We start from the raw sequence: 27,826 nt of genomic DNA on the forward strand, positions 1-27,826 counted from the left end.
TCTTTTAACAACCTTAGGAAGATTCTCTGCAACTTATCTTTAAGTATCAATATACGCATAAGAATTCTTAGATGTTACGTCTTAAGAAATTTTTCACAATAAAACTTTAAAGTATGTTCTTTCAGATGACTCTAATAAGGTCTCTTAATTGTTATAAACAAAGCTGCTAAAAATTTATAAAAAAAAGGCATTAACTTCTTTAAACACGATTGACACGATAGAAAGACATATTGTAGGGAAATGCTTGAGGAAAATTAACGTACCTAATGCATTGATAAAAATTATAGAAAGTACTTACAAAGAGGTAAAAGGAAGGGTACAAATACCAGGGGAAAGATCGGAAGCATTTAATTGGAAGAGAGGTATTAAACAAGGAGATAGTCTCAGCCCTTTGCTATGGAAGCATTTAATTGGAAGAGAGGTATTAAACAAGGAGATAGTCTCAGCCCTTTGCTATTCATAATAGTAATGAACGAATTGATAAGAAATACTAGAGTCAGAACTTATCAACTACAGACAATAATAGGTTACCGCAGATTACAACCGGTAACAATAGAGTCCTTAATGTATGAAGACGACATAGTACTAATAGCAGATTCCGAGAATAAAATGCAGAAACTAATGGATATATGGGTAGAACAAATAGAAGAACTTAAAATGGAGATAAACGAGGAAAAAAGTAAGATAATGATAATCAGCGGCAAAGGAGATAAGGAAGATAATCAAATAAAGATAAAATGTAAAAACTCAGAATTAGAAATAGTAACAACTTACGAATACCTGGAAAGTATAATAACTAATGATGGAAAAATAGACTGGGAAATAACAAATAGAGCAAAGAAATCAAACAAGTTATATTATGCGTTAGCCCCAATAATGGGAAAAAGAGAACTTGCACGAGAAACAAGAATAAAAATATATAACACAATAGTGATACCGACTGTGCTCTATGCAAGTGAAAACTGGACAATTCTGGAAAAACATAAGAGCAGGATAAACGCAATGGAGATGAGACATCTAAGAAGGATAGTTGGAAAGACAAAATGGGATAGATTAAGCAACGAGACTATTAGGAGAATGGCCAACCAGGAACCGATAATGAACAAAATAGCAAAGAGACAAATGAACTGGTATGGACATCTGATGAGGATGCAATCCAATAGAATAACAAGAAAAATTTATGAAGCAAAAAACATCGGAAAAAGAAAAAGATGCAGACCAAGAAAAAAATGGATACAGCAAGTAGTAGAGGCGGGAAAACTTAAACAAAAATCACTCGAGGAATTGAAAATAATGGCAGAAAACAGAAAAGAATGGAAGAGGTGGGTAAATAGAAATTAAAATAGCTAGCCCAAATCCGACACCCTGTTAGGGTAAAAGGAAGGGGAGAAAGAAAGAAAGATCTTCTTCCTAAAGTGTCCTAGGTCAACATTTTTTTCTTTTGAATTTGTAAAAAAATTTAGGCTTTCTAAATCAGAAAAAATCAGTTTGTTGCAGGCAATAGTTAAAAAGTTATTCTAATTGTTTATAACCAAAAAGTCGACATGTTTTTTCCAAATCATTTTGCAATATTTAAAATTATATTTCCTTATTTTTTTTAAATAATATTAATAGAATAAATCTTCTTCTTTCAGAAGCTACCTGTATAATTAATATAACTATAGAATTTTCTGACTTATATTGTTGAAAAAAAATTTAATTTGGGATAAACAAATTAAATAACTTTAAACCATTTGACCTATCGACTTGAAATTTTGATCATACTTTAAGCACCACAAGACCCAACATTGTATGTAATATTAAGTTTATTTTAAAAAAAGTTATTAACATTTATAAAGAACCGAAATTATTGACTTATTTTGCAACTTTCTAAGCAACAAATAAGGATAGGAACATTAAGAAAACGCCATTTTGAAGGTTTTTGTATGACCTATAAGTTTCGTATTCTGAAATGCTTTCCTTTTTCCTGATAGACGAAAAAAGCGAAAATTTTTTGACCTTAATTTGTTGATAATTCCAAAATAAGTCCAAAAAATCGACTACAGGAAACATACAGTGTGTAAAAGCCAAATGGAATAAATTCATTATTAAGGTTACTGTATATATTTTTAAAAAATCCCGAAACACGTCAAATTTAAATTATAACTTGACATTCTTTAACGTGAAAATGCAACCCCTACCTTCAACCCCCTTAGAATGACAGATACAACCTCCAATTTTTAAAATAGGAAGTATAGGCTTGTGATATATCGTTTGAAAGGTCTTTTAAATCTCCATTCAAAAATGTTGTCGCTTTCAAATTTATTAGGATTAATTAAGATAAAATAAATTAAAATCATGTAGTTACCGAAATTCGCTACAACACAATCAAAAACTAAAATGTAATGCAAAACGTAATAAAATGTAGAACACGAAAAAGAACTATGAATGTTAATGAAGTAGATGTTCAAAATGTTCACCGCGAACGTCTTGGCAACATCCTAATCTCAAATAAAACTATCTTCTAACATTATTTAACATAACAGGCGTGATCGACCTAATCGCAAGCGTTATTCGTTCTTTTAAGTCATTTAAATCAGAAGGTTTAGTTTTGTACACATGGCTCTTCACATATCCCCATAAAAAGAAATCTAATAATGTAAGATCAGGTGATCGCGCTGCCCATTCAATCGATCCTCGCCTCCCTATCCACCGATTGGGAAATATTGTATCGAGGTACTGCCGGACATTAAGTTGGTAATGTGGTGGTGCTCCATCCTGCTGAAACCATATCGTATTCGCTGGAACTTGAGGGTTTCCTGGATCAGGATATAAATTTGCCAACGTTGGAATGACATCATTTTGAAGTAGTGCCAAATAATTGTTGCCATTCAAGTTGCCCTCAATGAAAAAGGGACCAATGATATTGTTTCCTACAATCCCTGCCCAAACATTAACCTTTTGAGGGTATTGAGTGTGTTCTTCTGTGATCCAGTGAGGATTTTCCGTGGTCCAGTAGCGGCAATTTTGCCGATTAGCAGGACCGTTAAGTGAAAAAGTACACTCATCAGAAAACATAACGTCTTCTAATTGGATAATATTGTTATCCAACATGTCCATCATTTGCTCACAAAAAAAAGTTCTCCTATCAAAATCGTCTTCCATGAGCTCCTGAATAGGTATCATCTTATAGAGATGCAATTTATTTTCTTTTAATATGTTTACTATCGATGTATGGCTAGCATTCAATGTAGTGGATGCCTATCTACTCGATGTATGTGGATTTTCCTGAAACTCAAGCAACACATCTAATTTGAGTTCATCGCTCAGTGCATTGGCAGCTGCTTTTTTTATCTGCCTTACATGACCAAACTCGCGAAACTGCTTCTCTATTTTACTTATTGTTCCTTGGGATATAGGCGGTAAATTAGGAAATTTCTCATGAAATAGGCGAATTACTTCCTGTTGTGTTCGGGTGTTATCTCCGTAACCAATCATTTGTAAAAATGTTATTTTATGCATTTCCGTTAATCTAACCATTTTTCAGAATTGAATTGAACGAACTTTTTACTTAAATTAAAATACTGACAACTTAAATAAAACAATTTACTAATGCGTGTTAAAATAACGTTGCCACGGAAATTCTTTAAAGTTTTTTAATGGTTACCATCTAAAAACCACATTGCTATGGTTTTTTTTCACTTTCTCATTATCAAGACCTAAACGGGAAATAAGTTTTGAGTATATTTTAGCGAATTTCGGTAACCACATGATTTTAATTTATTTTATCTTAATTAATCTTAAGAAACTTGAAAGCGACAACATTTTTGAATGGAGAATGAAAAGACCTTTCAAACGATATATCACAAGCCTATACTTCCTATTTTAAAAATTGGGGGTTGTACCTGTCATTCTAAGGGGGTTGAAGGTAGGGGTTGCATTTTCACGTTAAAGAATGTCAAGTTATAATTTAAATTTGAAATGTTTCGGGATTTTTTATAGATATGTACAGTAACCTAAATAATGAATTTATTCCATTTGGCTTTTACACACTGTATACATTTTTGTTACAGAGCTCCACCCTACTCAAACAACTGTCATTTGCCTGGCTGGTTCAGTGTCACAAACAGGGTACTTTTTTTGCTTATTTCCCTGGTCTATAACGATAAACTGGCAATTGTACTTTTTATTTTTACTGAGGCTAAACATGATGTGAGTTTGTTACGGTATTGGTTTGTCGATAAATACGTTCTTGATGATATATATGTCTTTTGTCTGAGCTAGTGATGTACCTGAGCGCTGTTAAAATCCACAGTATACAAAATTATTTAATAACCATATCTCAGAAATAAATCGTGACACAAATTCATTACAAATATAAAACTGTAAGTCAAGTTACATAAATGTTATTAATGTACTCTTAGGTATGACTGATTAATGTGGTAGAAAAATCATTGTTATTTTTTCTTTTGTCCAACCATTTTTTATTTTCTTGTGATGAAACTGTCTAGGTCTGAAATTATCAAAATCTTATTTGTTCATCACAAGAAGTAAAAAAATGTTGGGGATAAATCGAAACAAATATCGATTCTTTTAACCACCTTAATACATGCTTTAAAATGTATCGACAAAATAGCCATTTAGGTAAAAAAACAATTGTATTTTTAATTTATTACCTGTGATATTAATATAAATTCAATTCTAATGTTGTGATAGTTTTTGTATATAGACCAATTAAATATAAAGTTTTATTTTGTATTCTTCGTTGTTTTGTTATGTGTTTGAAAGTTAATTGAATAAGGAAATATTGAAATATGTATCAATTAGAGAACTATGGATTAAGTATTACAAAATTGAATGTACCCTTGTATTTTCTGTATAATAAAATTGCAGCTGTGAATTGGTTTTATTTTAGGTTCCCATAAAGCAGAAATGCATTTAGGTACTTACTAAATACATAATAACTAATATTTAGTAATTTTCAGGAGAAAATAATAAAACAATCGTAACCCCCTTCACCAGGCGACACTGCCAAGTGTCTGTGTTTGTGTGATTGGCATATTGACTGCGAAACCTGTGGTTTTATTCGCTATATGAGATATTTGAAGGTTCTAAAGGTGCGTTTATACTAGAGATTTATATCATTATAGGACCACTGATCCAAAAAAATGACACCAAAATGTGAGAAGCAATTTCAGTTAATGAAACTGTACTTGTCACCTTAAGATATTTAGCCACAGGTATGAAAGTTTTATTTTTCTGTGATAGCAGAGGTAAAAAAACAATAAATTTTAGGTTACAGCTACATTAGTTCGAGCTATCTATTTCGCATATCAAAGTCTGCAATATCGGGTATAGTTTATGAAGTGTGTCAAGCCATTGCCATTGGCTTAAAGGATTGTTTAAAGGTAAGTGATTGTAAATTAAAGAAACCTTTATTAAACTAGATGGATTCTACATTAATTGCTTACTAGAATCAATTATTATTGACGTAATAAACTAGAGATCATCTGGCAAAGTATAAACAGAGCTCTGACTTAAATAGGATGGAGGATTGTGGTCAAAAGTTGATGTAGTGGAAGTCGACGGGGTATTTGCAAATTGTACCAAGGAACTTATTTCTTCATCCTCCTCTGCAATTTCCAAAGCGAGTTTTTGAATCTTTCTCTTTAATTTTCTTTTCAAAAAATCTTGACGTAATGCCCTAAGTTCACCAGCAATAAACGAACCGAAGATATCATACTCATCATTTGAAAATGCGCTTCGTGCTTTCGCAAGTAATTCCTCCTTATCGTCTATCTACGCTTTCTTCTTCACCGGCTGACTGGTTTTTTGAGTTTTTTCTTTGATGGAGTCAGACGTGCTTTCTTCATATATATATATATATATATATATATATATATATATATATATATATATATATATATATATATATATATATATATATATATATATACATATATATATATATATATATATATATATATATATATATATATATATATATATAAAAGGGGGGTTGAGGTTAATTGGGTATACAGCTGATTAAAAGCCAAGTGTACTCTGTTTAATAATTCATTATATTTCGCCAATTTTCATTGGCATCATCAGATGAGAGCTACAATTATTTAAAACATGGTAAAATACAATTTAATAATAGTTTGTTGTTTATATACTTACTTAATTGAGGTTAATGGCAGTGAGATTTATTTTAATGCCATCAAGTAAAAATTTTTTTGTTGGAATAATGTTGATTGTAGTTGATGTTGATTACAAATTAAAATATAGGAAACAAATACAATTTAAATTAAAAATAAAACAGACAAACGTTTAGTTCGGTAAATGTCATTAAGGTTAAGTACTAGAACTATCAAATATCGAATGTTATTAATTGACTTTTGTGAAGATGATTAGTTCCATGGTGTTGACGTAGTAGTTGTTTATTTGATTAATATTTACTGTAAGGTGTTGAAAAAATTTTTGAAATTACATTATGTGTTGTATTAATTATTTAATAGTTATATGTGTCTATTTATAATGTTTGTTTTTCGATGTGTAATAAATAAGCATAAATCTCACTCAGATGTTCAACATCTGATTTCTTATTTATTAAATTATCCATTTGAGTGATAAATGCCATCTCGAGGAAGAGTCTTTTATTGAGATTATTTTCAATAATAAAAATATTATTTATTTTTATTATTATTTATATATATATATATATATATATATATATATATAAATATATATATATATATATATATATATATATATATATATATAAATATATATATATATATATATATATATATATATATATATATATATATATATATATATATATATATATACCCGTACAAAAATTTCAGCGATTCATGGTTATTAATATAGATTTGTATAAAATTATAATAACTGAAAACATAGTCTAAAATATTTTATGTCAAGGGCAAAATCTTTTATGTAATTGAAAAAGTATCAAGTGTGCCACTATTTTTCTGAAGTGCTTGTGTTATTATCTTGAAATTTGAAATAAAACGAAAGGACTTCACCCAATTTTTCTCCAATTTCCAATATAATAGGGTAAAGAAAATCTATGACGGGTGTAAATTTTTCAAATTGATACCTAATATATGCAGTAGAAAGAGAAAAATACTATCGGATGCTTCTAGCAACGGCGGCAGCCGGGAATATTATACTAAATCAATCTTTTTATTTCTTTATGGTAGGGATACGCTGTCCTTTTTGAAAGTAAGTACGAGGAAGAGTGTTCGAACACGTCGCAGAATCAATTGGATTTATATAATATTTTTCAGTGATTTGGAATACAAGTAGGAGAAAGTGGTACACAGTGATACATGGCTTACAGTGAAATACCGAAATTTATTTTTAAATTTGGCGCCCTCGTGTAAAGCGCATTTGTGAAGTCCACAGTTGCCCAGTAGAGTTAAATGTTTAAGAGTTAAATAATAGGTATTGTCTGGGTACTTTCCATTCTCCACTGTCTTCATATTTGAATTTCAAGATCCCTGTACTTGGCAATTTTTTCGTTCTGTTTAACACGAAGATTATTGTTGTTGGGTATCGCCACATCAATTAATGTTGTTTGTATCTTTAGTTTATTAACTAGTATGGGATCTGGTCTATTATGTGCCACTGTTTGGTCTGTGAGCACAGTGCGGTCCCAGTATAGCTTGTAGTTGTCATTCTCAAGTATACTCTCAGGAACGTATTGATAATATGGAAGGTGGTTCGTTTGAAGAAGTCCCAGTTTGATAGCTATCTCTTGATGAATGATCTTTTCTACTGAGTCATGCCGTTCCTTATATTCAGTTGCAGCAAATGCCTGGCAGCCCCCGGTAAGATGTTGGATAGTTGGATGGATAGTTTCTTGGGCTTGACATCCATATCGGCATTTGCCGTTTTGGACCTGAGGGTCTTTGACGATATATTTCAGGTAATTTTTGGTGGGTATAACCTCATCCTGAATGGCGAGTAATGAACCTTCTGTTTCAGGTAACATCTTTCCTGATGTCAGCCAATAGTTCGACGCTATATTGTCGACATGGTCTTGACAGACCTCATTGGGATGTCGCTCGTGCAGAGGTTTACCCATCCAGGTGCGCATTTTTTCGTCTTTAGTAAGATGGTTTATGCGCATTTCTGGTTCCCTCAGTTTGATCAGTGTTGTATCATCTACTGCACAAATCGCGCCACGTAGAGTAGATATCTCAGCTTGCACCTGAAAATAATTTCTCTTTAATTTGTAACGATGGCATCTTAATCTTTCGTCTTAATTTAAAGTGAATATTATGTTGTATATATATATATATATATATATATATATATATATATATATATATATATATATATTGTGTTGAGGTTGAGGTCTTACACGGCCGTATGCCAGTCTTGTGGCTTTACGCTGAACATTTTCAAGTAGGATTTTATCGCGACTGAGATCTGGATTCCACACTTGCCTGGCAAACTCAAGAATAGGTGTAACGTATATTGACTAAAGCTTAATAACAGAGGTTAGAGATATACGTGTAAAATATTTACGGATCAAAAACAGTTTAAAATTTGCACATTTACACACTGACACTATGTGATCAGACCAATTTAAGTCACTATTAATTATCACTCCGAGATCGTTGTGGGAGGTTACCGAGTTTAAGGGGTGTCCATTAATAAATACGGTAATGATGGGTTATTTTTGCCGATATGTAAAACAACGCATTTTTCAATGTTAAGTGAAAGTAACCATTTTGAGAACCATTTAAGTATTGCATCAAGATCGTGTTGAAGAACATGTTGGTAAATAGTTGGATTCAAATATAATTGCATATCATCAGCGTAAATGGAAATCTTACTGGATACAATGAGCGGAAGATCACTAGTGTAGACACAAAAAAGTAGCGGTCCAAGTACTGATCCTTGTGGGACAACACTCTTGACTGGCTTATCTAGTGAGTGGTCTTCCCCAACACGAACCTTGAAGTATTTGTCGGATAGAAAATCTTGAATCCAAATGTTTAACTTTCCGCGGATACCATAGTGATCCAATTTTGTTAGTAATCGACGTTTTGGAACACGGTCGAAAGCTTTGGAGAAGTCTAAGTAGACAACATCGACAGGATTCCGATTGTTTAAAGATAATGACGAATCATTTACACAATGAAGTAAATTTGTGATCGTTGAACGAACTTTGATAAAACCATGCTGTTGGTGAGAGATGACATTTTCTTGAAGAAGAAACTCAGACATAGCTTCCGAAATAATAATTATTGCAATTAAGTTTAGTTCCTTTCTTGAATATAGGTGTAACCGAAGCCAATTTCCAGGACGAGAGGAAAGAACCTTGATTTAAAAGAAGCATTCATTATAAGAGATATAGGGATTGCTACAGATTCTGCACATTGTTTGAGAAAAAAGGAGGTGAGACCGTCTAATCCAGGTGATGAATTATTACGTAGTTTCCATAAATGATGTTTAATTTCATCCGGTGTGAAAGATATATTGTCGAGAGTTTTAGACAAACGTGGGCACATTATTTGAGGAATGGTATCGTTAGATTCGTTAGGTTCATCTGTAAAAACCTGGGAAAAAAATAACGATAAACATTCCGAAGATTCGTTATTCGAAGAACATAAAGACCCGTCAGCTTTTTGAAGTAATGGTATGGAGACTTTAGAAGATAAAGATGTGCGAATGTACCGATAAACTTTTTTACTATTACCACTTGCAATGATAGATTCTTCAAATTCTGTTCTTAACTTTAGCAAAGATTGTTTGACTCGGTTAGAAAAATTACGGTGGGCGAGAAAATCATCATGGGCACCTGTAAGTTTATATCTTCGCCAAAGCTTTCGCTTATGTCAACTTAAATGGATAGCTAAGAGGTTAACCCAAGGTTTTAGTCGATTTCTGTATAGCTGCCGTTCGGTTGTATGATCAGAAATTGTTGTAATAGCAGTATGAAGAAAACAGTCCCACATTGACGATGGATGAGAGTGATTAAGAAAAATAAATTAATGTAGTAACTTACTGATTTTTGTCGGTAGGAAACTCTGATCAAAAGATATCGAGTTTTTCCGTCGAGTTGATACAAAATTTTATTTAAAAAATTGATTTCACGCGTAAATGACATCCAAAATAGACGGTCGCTTCAAGTGTTATTTTTAAGAGAACGGTTGATTCTACACAAAAAATGCTAATAAACATTTTTGTTTGGAATTATCTCAGTTACATTTTTTATTTCAAACATTTTTTTCTACGTCGTACAGGTTCTTGGTAAATCCGTTTTCCCTACCACTAGGAGGGGCGGTTTTTGGGGGAAGCCCGGGGGTAGGAGTATCAACCTTTTTTGCATTTTTTTATCCCAAAATTGACATTTTTGTCTCTGACGACTGGACTAATACGTTCTTGTATTCTTGAGATTTAGTTTATTGAATTTGTATTTTTCCATAGCTGTTAGATGCAAAAATAATTAACAATTCGATAATTTCTATAAATAAGAATATATTATAAATTTAGAAACTAGACAAATAATTTTTTAAAATAGATAAAGATAACATATACATATATTACGTCAAAGCAGTTACCTATCTAAACTTAATTGAATTTATTCTGCGAACAATTTTCTGTAATACATCTTTACATTTTAAAATTAAATTTAAATTTTTCCAAGTATTTAAAATTTGCCATAGTTTGATTAATACATACTTCTATGTACGTATATGAACGCTCGGCTGAGTTCGGTTGTTCGGTGTAGTGTCAGTGTCATCTGATGAACTGACACACTTCATACAAAACTGATTAACATTTTTAACCCCAAAAAAATTAGCTGTCAAGTCAAAGTTCTTTTATAGAACTGCAATGCGGCTCTGCAGTGCACATAATACAGTTTACATGTTTTGTTAAATTAAAAAAGAAACAGTGATATAAATCAAAGTACAATAGGTGTATCTGTAATACATTTAACCAGTGAAAATGGAGTACCTCAAGAAACCTGAATTAGTGGCTAAAGTTCAAAAATATTTCGGTGTAAATACAAAACATATCCAAAAAGATAAAGAGTACACTATAGAAAATAAGTTTTGGTATTATTTGTTTGTTTTTGGTACAGCTCTAGGCGACGAAACCTTCTATTCTGCCTTTATACCATTTTGGTTTTGGAACATTGATGGGGCAGTTGGAAGAAGGGTTGTCTTAGTTTGGACAATTGTGATGTACATAGGTAAGTAAATATATATGCTTTATAAGTAATTTTTAACTCGATAAAAAATATTTATGGCCTTCATTCCAAGTATGTAAATAAGGGAGGTGTATGTCTAAAGATGGACTGAAGAAAACAGAAGATAAATAGAATAAAGCACTGACTAATTAGAGAAAATTATTTAAATCTAGAAAAAACCTAAAAGACAGTTTTTACAGTATCAAGATATGAATCACAGAGAAAAAAAAATTGTTATTGAATGTTTCGTAAGCAGCTTGAAATATGGATAAGATAGTTAGATAGGAAAATTGATGAAGGATAGGAACTACTTAGCTCTAACTTTTGACAAACTATTTTGCAGTTTTCTACAAATACTTGTTTTTGTTTTAAGGGCAAGGTATCAAAGATATAATCCAGTGGCCCAGACCAGGCCCTCCAGTAGTTAGGCTTCAAAATAAGTGGGCTTTGGAATATGGCATGCCATCTACACATGCCATGGTTGGAGTGTCCATACCATTTTCTGTTTTGTTATATACAATGGGGAGATACCAGTACAATGTTCCTTTGGGGTTGTGCATTGCAGTTCTCTGGTGCACTCTGATAAGCATCAGCAGACTATATTTAGGAATGCATACAGTTTTGGTAAGAAAGAAAAGTTTTTTTTTGTTAATAAGGTTATGTGATGACTAAATCATTGAAACGGGTAAAAAAAGCCTGACATTTTAGACAATAATAAGCCTGATACACCATGATAGAGTCATATTCACCCTAACAGCACATTTGTGTAGTTGTCTCAAATAAGATAAGTTAATGTATCTAAAGTAGTGTTTTTTTTTTATAATTCCAGGATGTCATAGTTGGTTTAGCATTAGCTGTAGTAATAATGTTTCCAATTGTTCCTTTGGTAGATTCATTGGATAATTATTTACTTACAAGTCCTACATCTCCAATATTATTACTAGTTTCGTCAATTTTGTTGATATTCTACTACCCAAACAGTGGTAAATGGACTCCAACTAGGTGAGTAAATTAATTTAGCTTTTACTTTTGACATAATGGCTTTAAGAAGGTAAAATAGTTGTTATAAAATTAAACGTAAGTACACGTTTTCATGGTACATATTGAAATAAGGTATTTTGTGCCTTAAATGCTTCTTCTGTCAGCATGTATTTGTATACTGTAAAGATATGATCTAATGTAATTATTAGTAAACATTGCTACAATTTTTCTGTTGGTGCTTTATTTGATTTAATGAAAATAATATGTTCAGGCTTCATTAAGGTCAGATCCCCGTAGAACTTAATAGATAAAATTGTTGTGACTGATTTTTATTTTATCTACTTTAGCCAGGACTAGTGATACATACCAATGACATAAATCTGTATATTATAATTTAATCTCTATCAGATTTGCTGTCAATTATCTATTGAATTGGTTCATATTTTGTATTTATTTGACTTAATATTTATTCTGACACTGTAGTTCAAGTGTTTTAACACTGACAAATTGTGTTTCTATAGCAGTAAATGTAAAGAACAAAATTTGAATTAAAAGAAAGTCAGCAAAGTTTATATTTGAATTTTTATAATATTTTTTTTATACAAACGATGTTAGTATTTACATTTTATTCCTAATATAAATACAAATGTTTTGATAATTGTGTAATTAGAATTCATGAGAGATAAGATAATAACTTGTAGCATGACTGGGCTCACTATCATCTGTTCTTATCAAATATTTGTATATTTTTAACTAAACTTTATTTGGTTTTGCCAGATAGAGGGGGTAATAATTCAATGCCATATTTAATTACCTCATTTCTTATTTCTGATGTATCTTGATGTTCAAACATTATCAAAGATGTAGTTCTGTGAATTAAACACTAGTCCTTTTGTTACTTAGCTTTATTTAGTACTATGATTCTTCTGAAATACATATTCTGTTTATCATCCATGTACTTGTGGCCCTATTAAATTTTGTACCGTTCGCGTCATAAAAAACTGGTACAACTCTTATAACCAAAAACTGTGTTTTTTAAGTTGTGTACATTGGTCTTGTCACATGTGTCATTCTAATTTCTAGGGCACTGTTGCCAGTTCAACGAAAATATTATATGAAACCAGCTAAAAGCAGGCCTGTGCGACAGACCGCCAGTTTTGAGTATACTAAAAACTAAAACATTATCGAACATTCTCTATCAGTCAGTCACATTTATGTAAACATGCATCCTAAAAAATTCTCCTATTACTATTGTAATTTTCCATAATCTCAATTAAGTACCCACACATTGATTTGTGTTTTATTATAATTTATGAAAATATTTCAATTCAAAAATAATGATAGATAATCAATCTAGACATAACTTTAAATTATTATAATAAAACATTACAGTGAGATATTGGATTGTAACTGTCACGTTTTGAAAAGCGTTTTTTCTAGCGTGTTACTAAACTTATTGACACAAAATACAACTTTTGTTCAGTAGGTAATTGAAGTATAAAATTACAGTATATGCATTCCAATGTTCCCTGTGAAAATACCCTAGGTTTAAAGATCCTTCAAACATTTTGGATAGTAGCTCAACCCTATCTCTGGTTATTAAATTTATTAGATACAGTTTTTTGTTGTTAATGATAAAATTAATACCTATCTAAAAACTTTGTACATTTTTGAACATTAATTTTTATATATTTAGATTTTGTGCAATCTCGTTATCTGTGATGGCAACAACGAATTGATTCACGGACCATTGTGTCCAGTCTGAACACAGGTTTACATTGGGAAAAAAAAGTGTACCAGTTTTATATGACGGGAAGTGTACATAACCTAGGCACAGAATAAATAACAATCAGAATGCCCACTCTCAGATGCCGCCTTTGAAGTGTGTCAGCACGCAATCCCCATATTTTAAATGGAAACACAGACTCGAATTGAGAAATTTGTGACAGAACTGTAATTTAAATTTTTAGAGATTAATAATTTAGTAAATTTGAAATAATTTAATCTATTCTTCAACTAAAAGTACGAATAAAATAGTGCATATTTATTATGTCTATGGTTGCCATAAATAAATTAAACCGGTTTAATTTTTTTATGCACAACAGATAAAATTTCACTGAACAACACTGGTTCGGTTTAAAACATGGCTGATTCCATAGATAAATAATATAGTATATCCATCTGCACGAACGAGATGCGCGTACTTATCTTGACAAGCAGAGTGGGCAAAATCTGCTGACACCACTAAGAACAAACGCCTTATATCCCCATTTGTGGGGTTTTTGCGGATTATATTGTTTTATAAACGCTCCTTTGTTGGAATTATCTGCTCATCTGTGGCTAAAAATTCGTCAATCGGAATTTTGAGTAACTGATTCCTTAGTTTATTTAGTGGCAGTCGGATTTTAAAAACTTTATCATGACCAGGATTACCTGCAGCAATAGCATCGTTATTGTTCGCAAAATGTAAAAAACGTTTTATTTCTTCCCATCTATTGCATTTGAGATCAATTGACAATTTAGGCTGGAGTTCCAATAACTTTTAGCGTTTGGCAATTGTACTATTGACATATAAATACAGATTCCTAAGAACTGTTCTAGCTCATTTTCAGAAAGTTTGAAAGTGGAATCAACAGGAGGTGGCTCAAGGGGAATCCTCTTGTTGCAACTCAAATGACAGGTGAATAGAACCGAGAAATATTATATCATCATCTGATGTTGCCAAATATCTTCTTTCCAAGTTAGATGATTTTTATTTCTATTCTTTATTAGATTATGTCGTAATTCATCGGAAGAAATATCATCTTTACTATCTGAATTGCTTTCTAAATCCGTTTCTGGGATAATAATATCTGATTCATTATTATCTATTATATCATGTTCATAGTCTGACTCTAGGGCTAATATAATAGAAGAAATATCATCATTTGATAGTCCTTCGTCTTCACTACCATCTGAGTCCGTATGTCCGTAGTCACTACCACAAGAGTTTCGCCATAAAACTTTTTTGGATCCATTATTTAAAATAAAAAGCATACCTAGTTCAGAACGCATATTGTGCCATATATGAAAGAGAGTTTTTCACGACATATTGTGGCATATTTATGTGGCATACCAAAATATAAAGAAATACTTGAAAATACTTACAGAAATTCTTTCTTGAAGGTCTATCCTTGATGTCACTATTTTTTTTTTTTTGTACAAAAATATTCAGTAGAAACTTCGATAATTGAATATCAAATTGTACAATTCTTATGAACAGCTGTCAGACCGCGGCAATTTGAAAATTTTCATAAAAGTTCACTTTGCTGCATTGAGATGACGCTTTATTACCGGTTATACGAAATATGTACTCTATAAGTACATGGTCATGCATAAATACTTTAAAATAAGATTCGATCTCTAACGGTTAGGTATAAAACTAAGTATTGTGCCATATATGACCCACTATGCGGTAAGGGGTTAACATGTTAGAGGTTGAGATCAAAAAATAAATAAATAAAATCACCTGCATAGGGTCCAGATGGGTCACTGTAGCATTTTCAATTCTGATCGGTCCACCTAAGTTTTTTTTTTGTGTATTTTTGGCTAAATTACGAATTTCGGGTGGATTTCCATCAGAGTGATCAAACAATTTAATTGTTTATAAGTCTCTAGCTCGTAAACTAAAAGAGAGATAAAAACAAATTTCAAATAAAAATTTTCCCTTGAGAAAAAAACAAAATGGCGTTTACTAAACTTTAATACTATAATAAGAACTGGAGATTTCGTCAAATTAGTGCAAAATGTTTGCAAAGTAAGTATTTTTCGAAGCTTTTTCAATTGTAAGTTTGCTTCTACACATTCAAATGAGCTTTACAAAGTCTCATTTTAGAGCTTAATTTATAGTCTTTCAAAAAAAAATTGGTAAATTAATTTATCTTTATTTGTATTAAAGTTATACCCTTATAAACTTGTTTTTCTTAAAAAATGTGTAAATTAATTTGTTTATAAGAGTTTTAAGCAAATTTGAGCAATAAGCATTTATACTTGAATTAATAGTAATGATAGAAGAACTCAAAAAGAACATTTTGAGCTTGGGAAAATGTTTGTAGGTTTATTTTTGGCCTAGATATGTATATTTTAATAGTGCAGTAAATTATTAATTATTAATCCACCCTCGAAATTCGTAATCAGCAACCAAATATATGCCAGCCTGTTTATTTTTCACTTAAAACGGCTTACTTCGTCTTCAGGACGTTATTATCCAATTCCCAGACAAAGAAAACAGCTTCCAACAAACCGGTGATTAACTAACTCACTCTACAAAGACTGCCACATAGCATTTTGAGTATTAAATCACCTTCTTTTAACCAAAACTCATCAAATTAAGCCAAAATTTGCTGGCTTTGGAAACTCTAACCGAAAACCATGTTTCCTCGTTCAACCCAAATTTGTTCTCCTCGCTTCTACCGCCACACTCGACCTCAACTCCCACTCCCCGTCAAACTCGTGTCTTGCCCTACTAGTTTCTAACTCCCAGCCAATCGGATATATTTTTAACTACGCTTTTGATTCAATAATGGACCTTAAAGTGCTGGGCCTTCAAATTTTTGTGGGAACTTATTTAAATTAAAACGCAAATAGACACTACGCAGTTAATATTTTCTTTAGATTACTAGCATATACACCTGGGTAAATAAACTTCAGATTACTGTTACGTACCAACCAGGGGCGTATCAAATAACTTCTTATACATTTTTATATATTTAAATATTCAATACTTCAGGGAAAAAGATCATTCTACAAGACTGATAACTAAAATGAGGGACTTATTGATTAGTTTATATGTAAACGATGATAAACACCTTGAGTTTAAAATTTTGACACGATAATGAGTAAATATAGAAGTTGATATTGTTTTAGGGGAGACACTACAATGATCCTCTCCGTCTGCGTTGGAATCCAAATAGGTTCCTGGCTGAACTTCCACTCCGGCCTGATGACCCCATCGGAGCTCACACCACCCTACATCATCATGTGGCCCTCCTACACCATGTTCGGATGCCTCCTCCTTCGCACCTTTATCGGATTCGCCGGCGTTCTGCTCACGAAGAAGGTCTTCACTAGCCTGACCTATAACTTCTTATGTGCTATACTCAGACAGGATGTCGACAACTTGAAGAAGTCTGAAAATACCCTGCAAAACAAGCACAAAACGTTCGTCGAGCTGAGTTGCAAGTATGTCTTTTGTGCCATGATCGGTTTTAATGCCGTCTATGTGCTACCTCAGCTGTTTAGGTTTTTGCGAATTGAAAGGCCTACGTTCTTCACAGAGATTTGATAATTACTTTTTTCGGTTAACTGTTAAGGTAATTATTCATCTATCTAGTCAAAATACATCTCAATTTATGATCAGGGTTGTTAATAAATATTTGGAGGGACGAAACGGAATTTTCATATGTTGTATATAAAAAGAATGAATCCAGTTATTGATATAGTTATTAAAAAATGTCTTTAGGCCAGTTATATTCGAGTATATTTTATTTTTGTTTTTGTATTGTATATCGGCTTTTTCCCAAACCCTAAATAATAGTATATTGCCAACCAACGATATTTGGTTGAGTTGGGACTATAGGTCCCCTCTTATGCACATTTTATATCCATGTAAAGTAAACTTTGTATAAATGCTTGGTATACTAAAACAATTTTTAATTGAAGGTGATTAATTGGCAACATCGCACTTAAAGCAACGAAATCATATTCCACTTATCAATTTTGCAGAAGCGTACCAAGATAAAATTTTAATTATTTATTTAAACACATAAGTAATTACGTAAAAATTAAATCTAAGACCGATATAATTATTAAATTATCATGTGTCTTTTGACCGGTTTCTTATAGTTATCATCATCAGTGGCATTACAGCTCGTTATGAGCCAAAGCCTTCTTCAGAACAATCTTCCATTCCCCCTGTCTCTGGCAACTCTTCTCCATGCTTTAACTCTGATAGATTTTAGATCATCCTCTATGTTATCTTGATACCTAAGTTTTGGTCTTCCTCTGGCTCGTCTTCCCACTGGTCCCCTTCGGTCGAAAATTTTTCTGATCGTTGCATCTTCATCTCGCCTAATTACATGTCCTATCCATCGAAGGCGTGCTAATTTAATACATTTTACAACGTCAGGTTCACCAAAACTTCTATATAACTCAAAGTTGTAGCGCCTACGCCACAAACCCTGTTCTTGGATTCCTCCATTTATTTTCCTTAGAATTTTTCTCTCAATTCTTGGTCGTTCTGTGTAAGTGACCACGTTTCAGACCCGTATGTTAACACTGGCCTTATTAGTGTTTTATATGATATGGTATCTTATAGTTGTCTAACAAAATAAAGCAAAATGTTATTGTTATTAGAAAGTACCTAGTACAGTACTTCAAAAAACAGAAAACTTTGCAAAATACTTATTTTTTCATTAGACTAAACAATCTGAAATGTTAACATACGATCTCGTCATTACAGTTCATTCTCTATAGAATTGCTGTGTGCTGTAAACATTATATTTGTTTTTTTTTTAACTTGATCTGAAAGTTTCCTTGTGTTTATTTGTTTTATATTCCATATAAATTAAAATGAAGTAAGCTAAACTGTTATCATGTGAATGCGTGTATAAAGTAGTGCATTTTTTTTTGTTTATTTGAATAAATTCTCGAAAGGGTACTAGGGCACTAACTACTAAAGTGTTAATAGCTTTGTTAGAAGAAGACTCAGAAATGCTGATTGACTTGATGTGGTTTATGTGAAGCCGGAATCAGATGATATTTCTGATGTAGAAGACATTTATGATAATATTTGTGAAGAAGAAATAAAATCGGATATTGCGGGTACATATGAAATACAAGTGATTGGGAATTCTGATTATGATATTCGGATTTGTCCCAAGTTGGGTAACAACAGATACTTCTTCGTACTCAGTAGTAATTCAACATCAGTGTAATAATGTTTGTTTAATAAGGACTGTTGTACATCTTTATTATTATTACTTTCATTAATACAGTGTCATCATAACCTAATCTAAAGTGATTAACCTCTATCTATGCCATGAGACCTTGTGTCTCCTGTCCCATGTCATAGTCCTGTCAGGACTTTACATTCATGAGCTATTCAGTCTCATGACATCTTTTCCTTCCAATAAAACCGAAATTGCAACAATGAACTAAGAATAAAAACATTCTAAAATAAAAACTAATAACAATACTGATTGCTAAACTAGTACATCTCAAAATCATTATATCTAGATGGGGTTTAATTAATCTTTTACTTTTGGTAGGAAACTGATTCGTTATTTCACTCTCACAGGCGGTTGTTGTTGAAGGTCTGTCATTCTGATTGTGATCAAAATCATGCTAAGTTATTATGATGTTTAGGCATATTATTAGATGGTCTCAAGTGATAGCTATTTCTTCTTACAAGTGTCCCATTGTCTTTCTCAACAACATATGATCGTGGCTCTTGTAAACCTGGTCTAACCACAGCAGGTTTCCATTGCCCATCTTCTCTTATAGCCCCATTATCCTCTACACTTAATTCTTCTTTTGTAGCTGTATTTCTATCATAGTAGTGCTTGTACAATTTTCTTTTATTATCCAATTTATTCTTTTCATTTTTGGGTCTACCTGTTTTGGTAAATATGTTTCATGTAAAACTGGAAGTTTGCCTCTAAGTCTACGACTATTCAAGAGTTGTGCTGGGGATTTGTCTGATCCTAATAGTGGTGTGTTCCTATATTCTAATAAGGCTAACTGAAGATTTTCACACTTCCTGAAAATATTTTTAGCTATCTGGACAGCTTGTTCTGGCTGCCCATTTGCTCAATTACTAACCTTTCAGACCATTCCTTATTTCCTTTTATTTCATTTACCTCAATTGATGTTACCATAAATTCTTAGTGTTTACTGTCCATATTTACTTCTTGAATCTCCTGAACTTCTCTTATGATCCTGTCGTTACACATTTTTTGTTTACCAAATGCTGGATACCTTCGGAACTCATGATCACGACCACATTTTCTGCACTGACCACTTTTCCTTGAGTTTTCCTCCTGTTCCCATCTTTTGCTTCTTCCAGTATTAAAGTTGTTATTAGAAGCTGTTCTCCTTGCTGTTTGATTACCATTTACCCCTTTTACAGAATGAACATTAAGTGTTTGACTTGACTGAACTTCTTTAAACTGTATTTTTGAAATTTCATATGCTCTACACATGTCTAATGTCTTTTGTAAGGTTAACTCCTAATTCTGCAACATTTTTTCTTGTAGATCTTTATTGATTGTTCCTAAAACTAGTCTATCACTGATCATATAGTCTAGAACATCTTCAAATTCACAATTGTTTGCCAATTTACGCAAGTCAGTTAGGTAAGTATCAAATAGCTCTCTTTCCTCTTGTTTTCTATTGTAGAATAAAAATCTTTCGTAGATCACATTCTTTTTAGGGGTGAAATAATTCTCTAACTCACCTAATACTGTATCATACGATTTTCTCTGTGCATCCGTTAACTTTAAGTTGTTAAATACATCAAGTCCGTCATCTCCCAAAAAATTTAACAGTAGAGCCATTTTTACTGTGTCTTCCTTTCCGGCCTTGTCACTGGCCATGAGGTAAATTTCAAATGACTGTTTGAATCGCCGAAAGTTTTCAGCCACGTTACCTTCAAATGATCATGGTTGAGGTATTCTAAACTCCATATTGTTCTAATTGTAACAACTTCTTGTTTTCATTTATTTTGGAAGCAACAGGCTTCATTAACCACAGGACTGCGCCATGTAATAATGTTTAATACGCACTGTTGTCAGTGGCGGCTTTTGGGGGTAGGCAGGATAGGCCGGGCCTACCCAATAATTTTAAGAGCTTTAAAATTGAAAAACATATATTCAAAAATTATGTTAATGCATGTAAATAACTTTTAAATGTACTAAATCACTCAATATATTAGCGTCCGTTAAAACAACTATGTTATTATATTACCACAGAAAGCATCGAGTCGCATTCAGGCGTTTTAAATATCATTAATAGGCTCGATCGGAAGTGGCCGACCCAGCGCACATAAGATCCCCGTACAAAAACCGTTTGAAGTTAAGCAGCTTGCCGGACAACGATTTATATTGTCGTGTTTATGCTTGCTGTTTAGGCACCAGACGATCGGGCCTACGGCCACTATCGTTGTCACTTGTAACGTAATTATCGAATTGTAATATAAATTTCCTTTTAAATTATGATAAAAAAATATGTAACATAATATATAATTATTGTAACATATTTTTTAACAAACCTTAGAAACAAACAACACAATTGCAACTCTCACACAAAAAAAATATGTATTACACACACTGGCGGCTACAGAAATTTTTTTGGGGAGGTCATGGATCTTGAGGGTGATTACTTTTCTCTGATGCAAGGTCACTTTTAATCTTACCACCAATAGGATAAGTGGGTTTTCAAATATGTTTAACGAGAGGGGGATGGTCATGACCCCATGACCCCTCCCTCTGGATCCGCCACTGATTACACATAGCTATATGTAATTTGCTGGCTTGGCCTACCCAAAACTTTACCACACCAGCCGCCACTGACTGTTGTACATCTTTATTATTATTACTTTCAGTAATGTGTCATCATCACCTAATCTAAAGTGCTGAACCTCTATCTATGCCATGAGACCTTGTGCCGCCTGTCCCATATCATAGTCCTGTCAGGACTTTACATTCATGAGCTATTCAGTCTCATGACAATCAGTCTGATTGATATTTAGACAATATAAAAGCCAACCATGGAAGCAAATCATATATTGAAGTTTTTACACTCTTTTTTGATAAACAAGTAATTAAGAGCATTCTATATTTTACCAATATTTATGCATCGCCGAATAACCGTCACGATTTTGAAGTGAATGACAGATTAAAAAAAATATTGGCGTGTGTATATTATGTGGTTATTACACTCTGCTTCGTGTCAACACAAGTTGATATGTCGAATGGTCGCATGGTCGAAGGATGAGGATAAAGAAGTGCACATTATAAGAGAAAGCATGAGCCGACATAGATTTCGTTCAATCAAACATGAAGAGAAGAGAATAGTGAAGAAACCGCTACAAGAGTGTTAAACTTAGTACATGGACGTCAATCTAAATTTGCTTTACCAGATATACTAGAATATTGGCCACATTACAAAGAGAGACGATAGTGCAAGAATGTCAGAAGTACAAAAGTAATTCTATTTATTTATGTAATTGGTGTAGAGTGCATCTACACCCCGAGTGTTTCGAAAATTTTCACCTTAAAATTTAATTTACGTTTAAGATACAATATCTTCCTTTATTAAAAATTGTCCTGTTTTTCCTTGAAAATGAGAAAAAAAATCTTTTTGATTGTAAATTAGTCTTATTTTATGTGTTTTTAATCCAATCTAATAAATTAATTGTCAAATTTCTCTTTGTTTCTTGTATCGGCCGTTAATGGGTTAAGACTATAAAAAGAATAAACTTACCTCAAATTTACTTTCCTTTCCTCAAAACTATTTGAAAGTTAATAATAAAGTCTATTTAATAAATATACTCAGTGACATTAGAAGTGTTACACCCAGAAGGAGTAATTTCTTGAACTTAATTTTTTGGCAACAGAATGACTATATTTAAAACATGCTATGATAACAATACCAATGGTTTGTCTCTTCTACTTTTTGTAAAAATAAAGTTTTATCTTCTAAATTTTTTTGTGAGAGACCGACCTGTGAAAACCGGTTCGTATAGAAATTTTTATTTATTGTTCCTCAGTCTAATTGTATTCAGTGTAAGCAAATGCATCGAGTTCGAATAAACCATAATTACCACCATTTTAGCGATTTTGACAGGGGTAGAATTATTGTGTATAAAGATATGGGTTTGTCGTATCGCGAAATTTGCCGTCGTGTTAATTGTACGGCAATGACGGCTATGCGTGTCTGTCGTGTGTGGACAAACTAAGGCAGAGGAATACGAAGAAGACCAACTGGTCAACTAGGCGTACCACAGAGCGTCAAGATAGGCGCTTTAGATTACTGACTCTGCGAGACCGTTTTGCTACTGCGCGTCAAATTGCTGACCAATGGTTTGGATTAGTAGGTAGACCTGTTAGTATGCGTACACTATACCGTCGTATTCGAGCCTTTGGACTGGTTTCATTCCTCCCATGACTAGTGCTTCCTTAGACTGCGGACCACGGTCATCAACGTTTGAATTGGTGCAAAGAACGGCAGCATTGGGAAGCAGAATGGCGTAATGTAGCATTCAGCGATGAATGACGATTCTGTTTAGGAATGCATAATGGTCGTAGGATGGTAAGACGCCGCTGTGGAGAACGACGATATATCGGGTTTGCTGTTGAGAGGCATGCATACAGGACAGTTGGAGTAATGGTTTGGGGGGCTATTGCCTATGGTAACCAATCACCATTTGTGTTTATTCGAGGCAATATCACAGCTGCGCGTTATGTTGAAGACATCTTACAAACCAGTTTACTGCCTTATCTCGACTGCCGTCGAGACGTCCTTTTTCAGCAACACAACATGCGTCCCCATATTGCTCATCAAACTATGGACCTTTTCCAAGAAGCTGGCGTTAATGTGTTGCCACGGCCGCCCCGTGTTCCGGATTTAAATCCTATCGAACATGTATGGGATATGATGTGAAGGAGACTGTCCACTTTGCACCATCCTGCATAGACTCTGGCACAGTTAATACATGAAGTTTAAGTTGCTTGGAACGAGGAGCCACAAGCAGACATTGAACATTTCATTTTGTCCATGCCTAGACGTATACAGGAGTGTATTCAGCTACGGGGTCGCCAAACACATTATTAATTTTTTTTTTTTTTTGATTACTTGTTAATAAAAATACTTGACAACGTTATCGTTTCATTCTTGATGTAAATCTACCATGTTGCCAAAAAATTAAGTTCAAGAAATTATTCCTTCTGGGTGTAACACTTCTAATGTCACTGAGTATATATTACCAAGAAATAGAACACATCACGCCTATGCACATATAGAATGTGGAACGAATAAACTAAAATATATTTCTCTCATTCCCATTCTTTCTAAGAGCGTAAATATATAGTCCAGCGAAATGTTTATAAGTTTACCGATGTTTCAAACTATTCAATAAACTTGTCTAACTATGCGCTCGTAAATCGTATCAATTTATATTGTTACGGGGGCAAATGGAACTAACTTACTTATTTAGATGGACGAAGCATGCACAATAAAAATGACCCCGGTAAGAATTTACTTCTGACATTTAACATGGTTGTCGTTAGCTCCTAGTTCAATTTGTAGATTAGTCACCTTTAATTGAAAATTGTCCGACTATAGGCAACTTACGACACCAATCGAGCATTAGAGTGTTTGTCAATTAAATGATTATTATATTTATTTTGTATATATTTTTGGTGTATACTAATGTATAAAGTTTTATATATCGTTAATAAAAGCGTTTATTATAGGAAGCTACAGTTTGATGAGTGAATGTTGACCTGCTTAACGGTTAATCGTGCGTACATACATTGACAGATATCGCTAGTGTTTGACAGATCAATGTTGACATGTCTCACACAGTTTGTCTCTGTTTAGCGAGCCTCGTAAACGAATAAAATTCGATATTAATTCAATTTGAGTAATTAGGAAACATTTAAAAAGAGATTATTATGTAGTATTTGAAACGATATAGTAATATATAAAGTACGTAGGGAGTTAAGTGAATAAAATGCATTTAGAATCGCAAATTTTCCGTAAACTGTAACAGGAAGTAAGTATCATTACGGTTAGGTATTACATTTTTGTATTGGTTAATCTACACTATAGTAAAAGCCACAGTTGGCTTTACTATAGTAAAGCCAGTCCTGATGCGCCGCTCGGAGCAAACCGGCAACGTGGTCGGCCGTTATCCCCTAAGATATACATGGCCTATCTTACCTGCACTGCATACTAACTGTGGATTCTACTATAGATTTCCTTAACTTCCTTCCTTCTCAACTATATTGATGTCAAAATGGACATATTGTAAATATTAGCGTGAATGTCGACTTTGCTACTATCTGAACATCCATCGTAGTGCCCAATGTATTTTTTTGCGACAATACACAATTTTTTTTGTAACAATTAGACTAGTCCGTCCATCTTTATATATAGTTATTAAATATTTCGATCTTTTTGATAAAGTTACAAGGTATAAACGATTTCCATTGATGTATGAATGTTTTACAGAAGTTTTTCTTTATTACCAGCCCAAAAATTGTCTTTTTACTTCCAGGGTATATAATTTTTATGATATTATTAATTACAAAACGGTTTCTTTTACAATTTTCTTTGCGCGCCACTGGTAAAATTTAAGTTTGACAATTATACAGTGTTGGCGTATCTTTTTAAATGTAAGAGTCTCAAAAAATTTAAATGCACGTTCTCAAAATTACCTAAAATATTACAAATATTCTTTTATCTTGAAGCTTGAAGGATATGCAATTTCAAATTGCAATGGAAATAGGAGCCTAAAATAAAGCTACAGCTATAAAACTCGAAAAATGATGCCAAGAAATAGGATAAATAAGAAAGTCTTGGCAAAAATGGCGCGAATGAGACATTATAAAGACAATATACATGAGAAGTTTGATTAAAAGGTCATAAAATAACTGGAACAAATTTATTTGACAAACTTTGACTTTAAAGAAAAAGGAGGATTGAGGAAATAAATAGAAAAGAGGGGGGAAATAATGAAAGTTCAGAGCTGTCGACTCTCCACTTTTTTTGAACGTCTGTTTGTGTATTTTGTACATAAAAACGCACATTAGTTACAAAAATTGATATTTTGTGAAAAAAAAGCTTTTTTACATTATGAAGCAGTTTGCTGGACACTACATTTAAGTAAAATGGATCTACATTTGGCAACATTGTAAATTTGTTCCAAATATGTTTTAAATGTCAATTGGGGCTTTCGAGACCAAATAAAACAATAATAAGGAGCTCACTGGACACTATACGTATGTAAAATGGATTTATATATAAAATCATTGTGATTGTAAGTGCAAGAAAGATTTAAATGTCTATTTCGGTGTTTCGTGGCGAAATAAATAATAAGGAAGACACTAGACTTGTAAAATGTGGCAACATTATAATTTTACGCTTTAAGTGAGTTTTAAATGTAAATTTGTATATTTCTCTTAAGTAAGATTAATCTACATGATAACATTGGAAATTTACGTTTCATATGAATTCTAAAAGTCCATTTGGGTTTTGTGACGAAATTAAACAAAAAAAGAGAACTTACTGGACACCAAACTTATGTAAAATGGATTTACGTGTGGCAACGTTGTAATTTTACGCTCCTAATGACTTTAAATTGCCAATTAGGGCTTTCGGGACAAAAATGAAACAATAAGAATGAACTTCAAGACACTACACTTAAGTAAAATTAATCTACATTTGACCATATTAAAATTGTACATTTCAAATAACTCTCAAAGGTCATTTTGGTGTTTTGCGAACAAATAAAACAATAAGAAAAAATTTACTGGACACTAAACTTATGTAAAATGGTTGTACATGTGGCAATATTGTAATTTTACGCTCCGAGTGAGTTTTAAATGTCAAGTTAAGTCTTTATTGACGAAATAATTTTCTCATTGATGGCGCTAAGGAAATTGTAGGAAAAACCGGCTACAATATTTACTAGTTAAGCAATTGTTATGTTTTTATCGAAATGTACGGTACCATATCAATTATGTTAAGAGAAAAATAAATTTTTAAAGACTTTTACAACTTCCTTTCCTATTTCCCTGTACTGTTCATTTCTTTTTTGGGTATACACAGAGAAGGTAGTCTCCGGATGTCAATCTGAAAAATAAGGTAGGTGCGACAGCAATTTAAACTACAGTATGGACTTTCGTGATTGTTTTGAAGAGATATTACTTATTGTTCTCGATATATAGGCGTTTTTTCGCAATTTGTCCTTCAAGCGTACCAATAACATAGAATATTGTTACCAATTGTACACCAATAACATGGACAAAGTATCTTGGGCATTACACAGTACTGATTACTGATGCTAAAACCTTTTCAGCTGTTGTTTGTATCTGAGGACGACTTTTAGCTGCTCCTCTCTACCAATTTGACGACACAGTGGTATTTCATCCACTGCCACGTATCAATGCAAAAACTAGTGTTTATAGCGTTGAGCCATTTGCAAATATCCTTTGAATCGTCAACGCCTTCGTTTTTGATCAACTATGTATAAAAGATCCACTTAAATCACTATATTATCTTATATAATAATGGTTTAATTGAACCGATGTCATCTCTACTAGAATTGGCAACCTTTGTTTTACTAAGAACTATCGAATATAATCGTATATCAACAAAACATACAATACACAAAGTACGAGTCCATCGTTGCCAGATATACAACAGCACGGCTTGATAAGTAAAGATGACTTTGGTTGAGGTCACATCTTAACAGATAACGATTTTGAAAGTTAATTAGAAATTGAAAAATTTTTAGTGTCTGCCGGGGATGGATCCTGATCCCTCCGGCTTGGTAATCCAGTACCATAATCACTGAGCTCTGGATACTAC

At 32.7% G+C, this 27,826-nt stretch overlaps 1 protein-coding gene across 1 annotated transcript; it reads left to right on the forward strand.

Annotated features, from left to right (window-relative positions):
* The first annotated feature begins 10,800 nt into the window (after positions 1–10,800).
* Positions 10,801–27,013, forward strand: LOC140451433 (sphingosine-1-phosphate phosphatase 2-like). Its single transcript, XM_072545229.1, has 4 exons — positions 10,801–11,215; positions 11,586–11,836; positions 12,042–12,214; positions 17,099–27,013. The coding sequence occupies exons 1-4, from the start codon at positions 10,969–10,971 to the stop codon at positions 17,514–17,516; spliced, it is 1,089 nt and encodes a 362-aa protein (XP_072401330.1). The 5' UTR covers positions 10,801–10,968; the 3' UTR covers positions 17,517–27,013.
* Positions 27,014–27,826: the final 813 nt, after the last annotated feature.

The sequence above is a fragment of the Diabrotica undecimpunctata genome, chromosome 9 (assembly GCF_040954645.1).
Source record: "Diabrotica undecimpunctata isolate CICGRU chromosome 9, icDiaUnde3, whole genome shotgun sequence".
NCBI classification, from domain to species: Eukaryota; Metazoa; Arthropoda; class Insecta; order Coleoptera; family Chrysomelidae; genus Diabrotica; species Diabrotica undecimpunctata.

Bases quoted from the DNA above. Each gene is read 5' to 3' on its own strand.
- LOC140451433 (XM_072545229.1), top strand. From the start codon at position 10,969: ATGGAGTACCTCAAGAAACCTGAATTAGTGGCTAAAGTTCAAAAATAT. The intron at 11,216-11,585 runs GTAAGTAAATAT...TTTTGTTTTAAG, and splicing joins GACAATTGTGATGTACATAG to GGCAAGGTATCAAAGATATA. The intron at 12,215-17,098 runs GTGAGTAAATTA...ATATTGTTTTAG, and splicing joins GGTAAATGGACTCCAACTAG to GGGAGACACTACAATGATCC.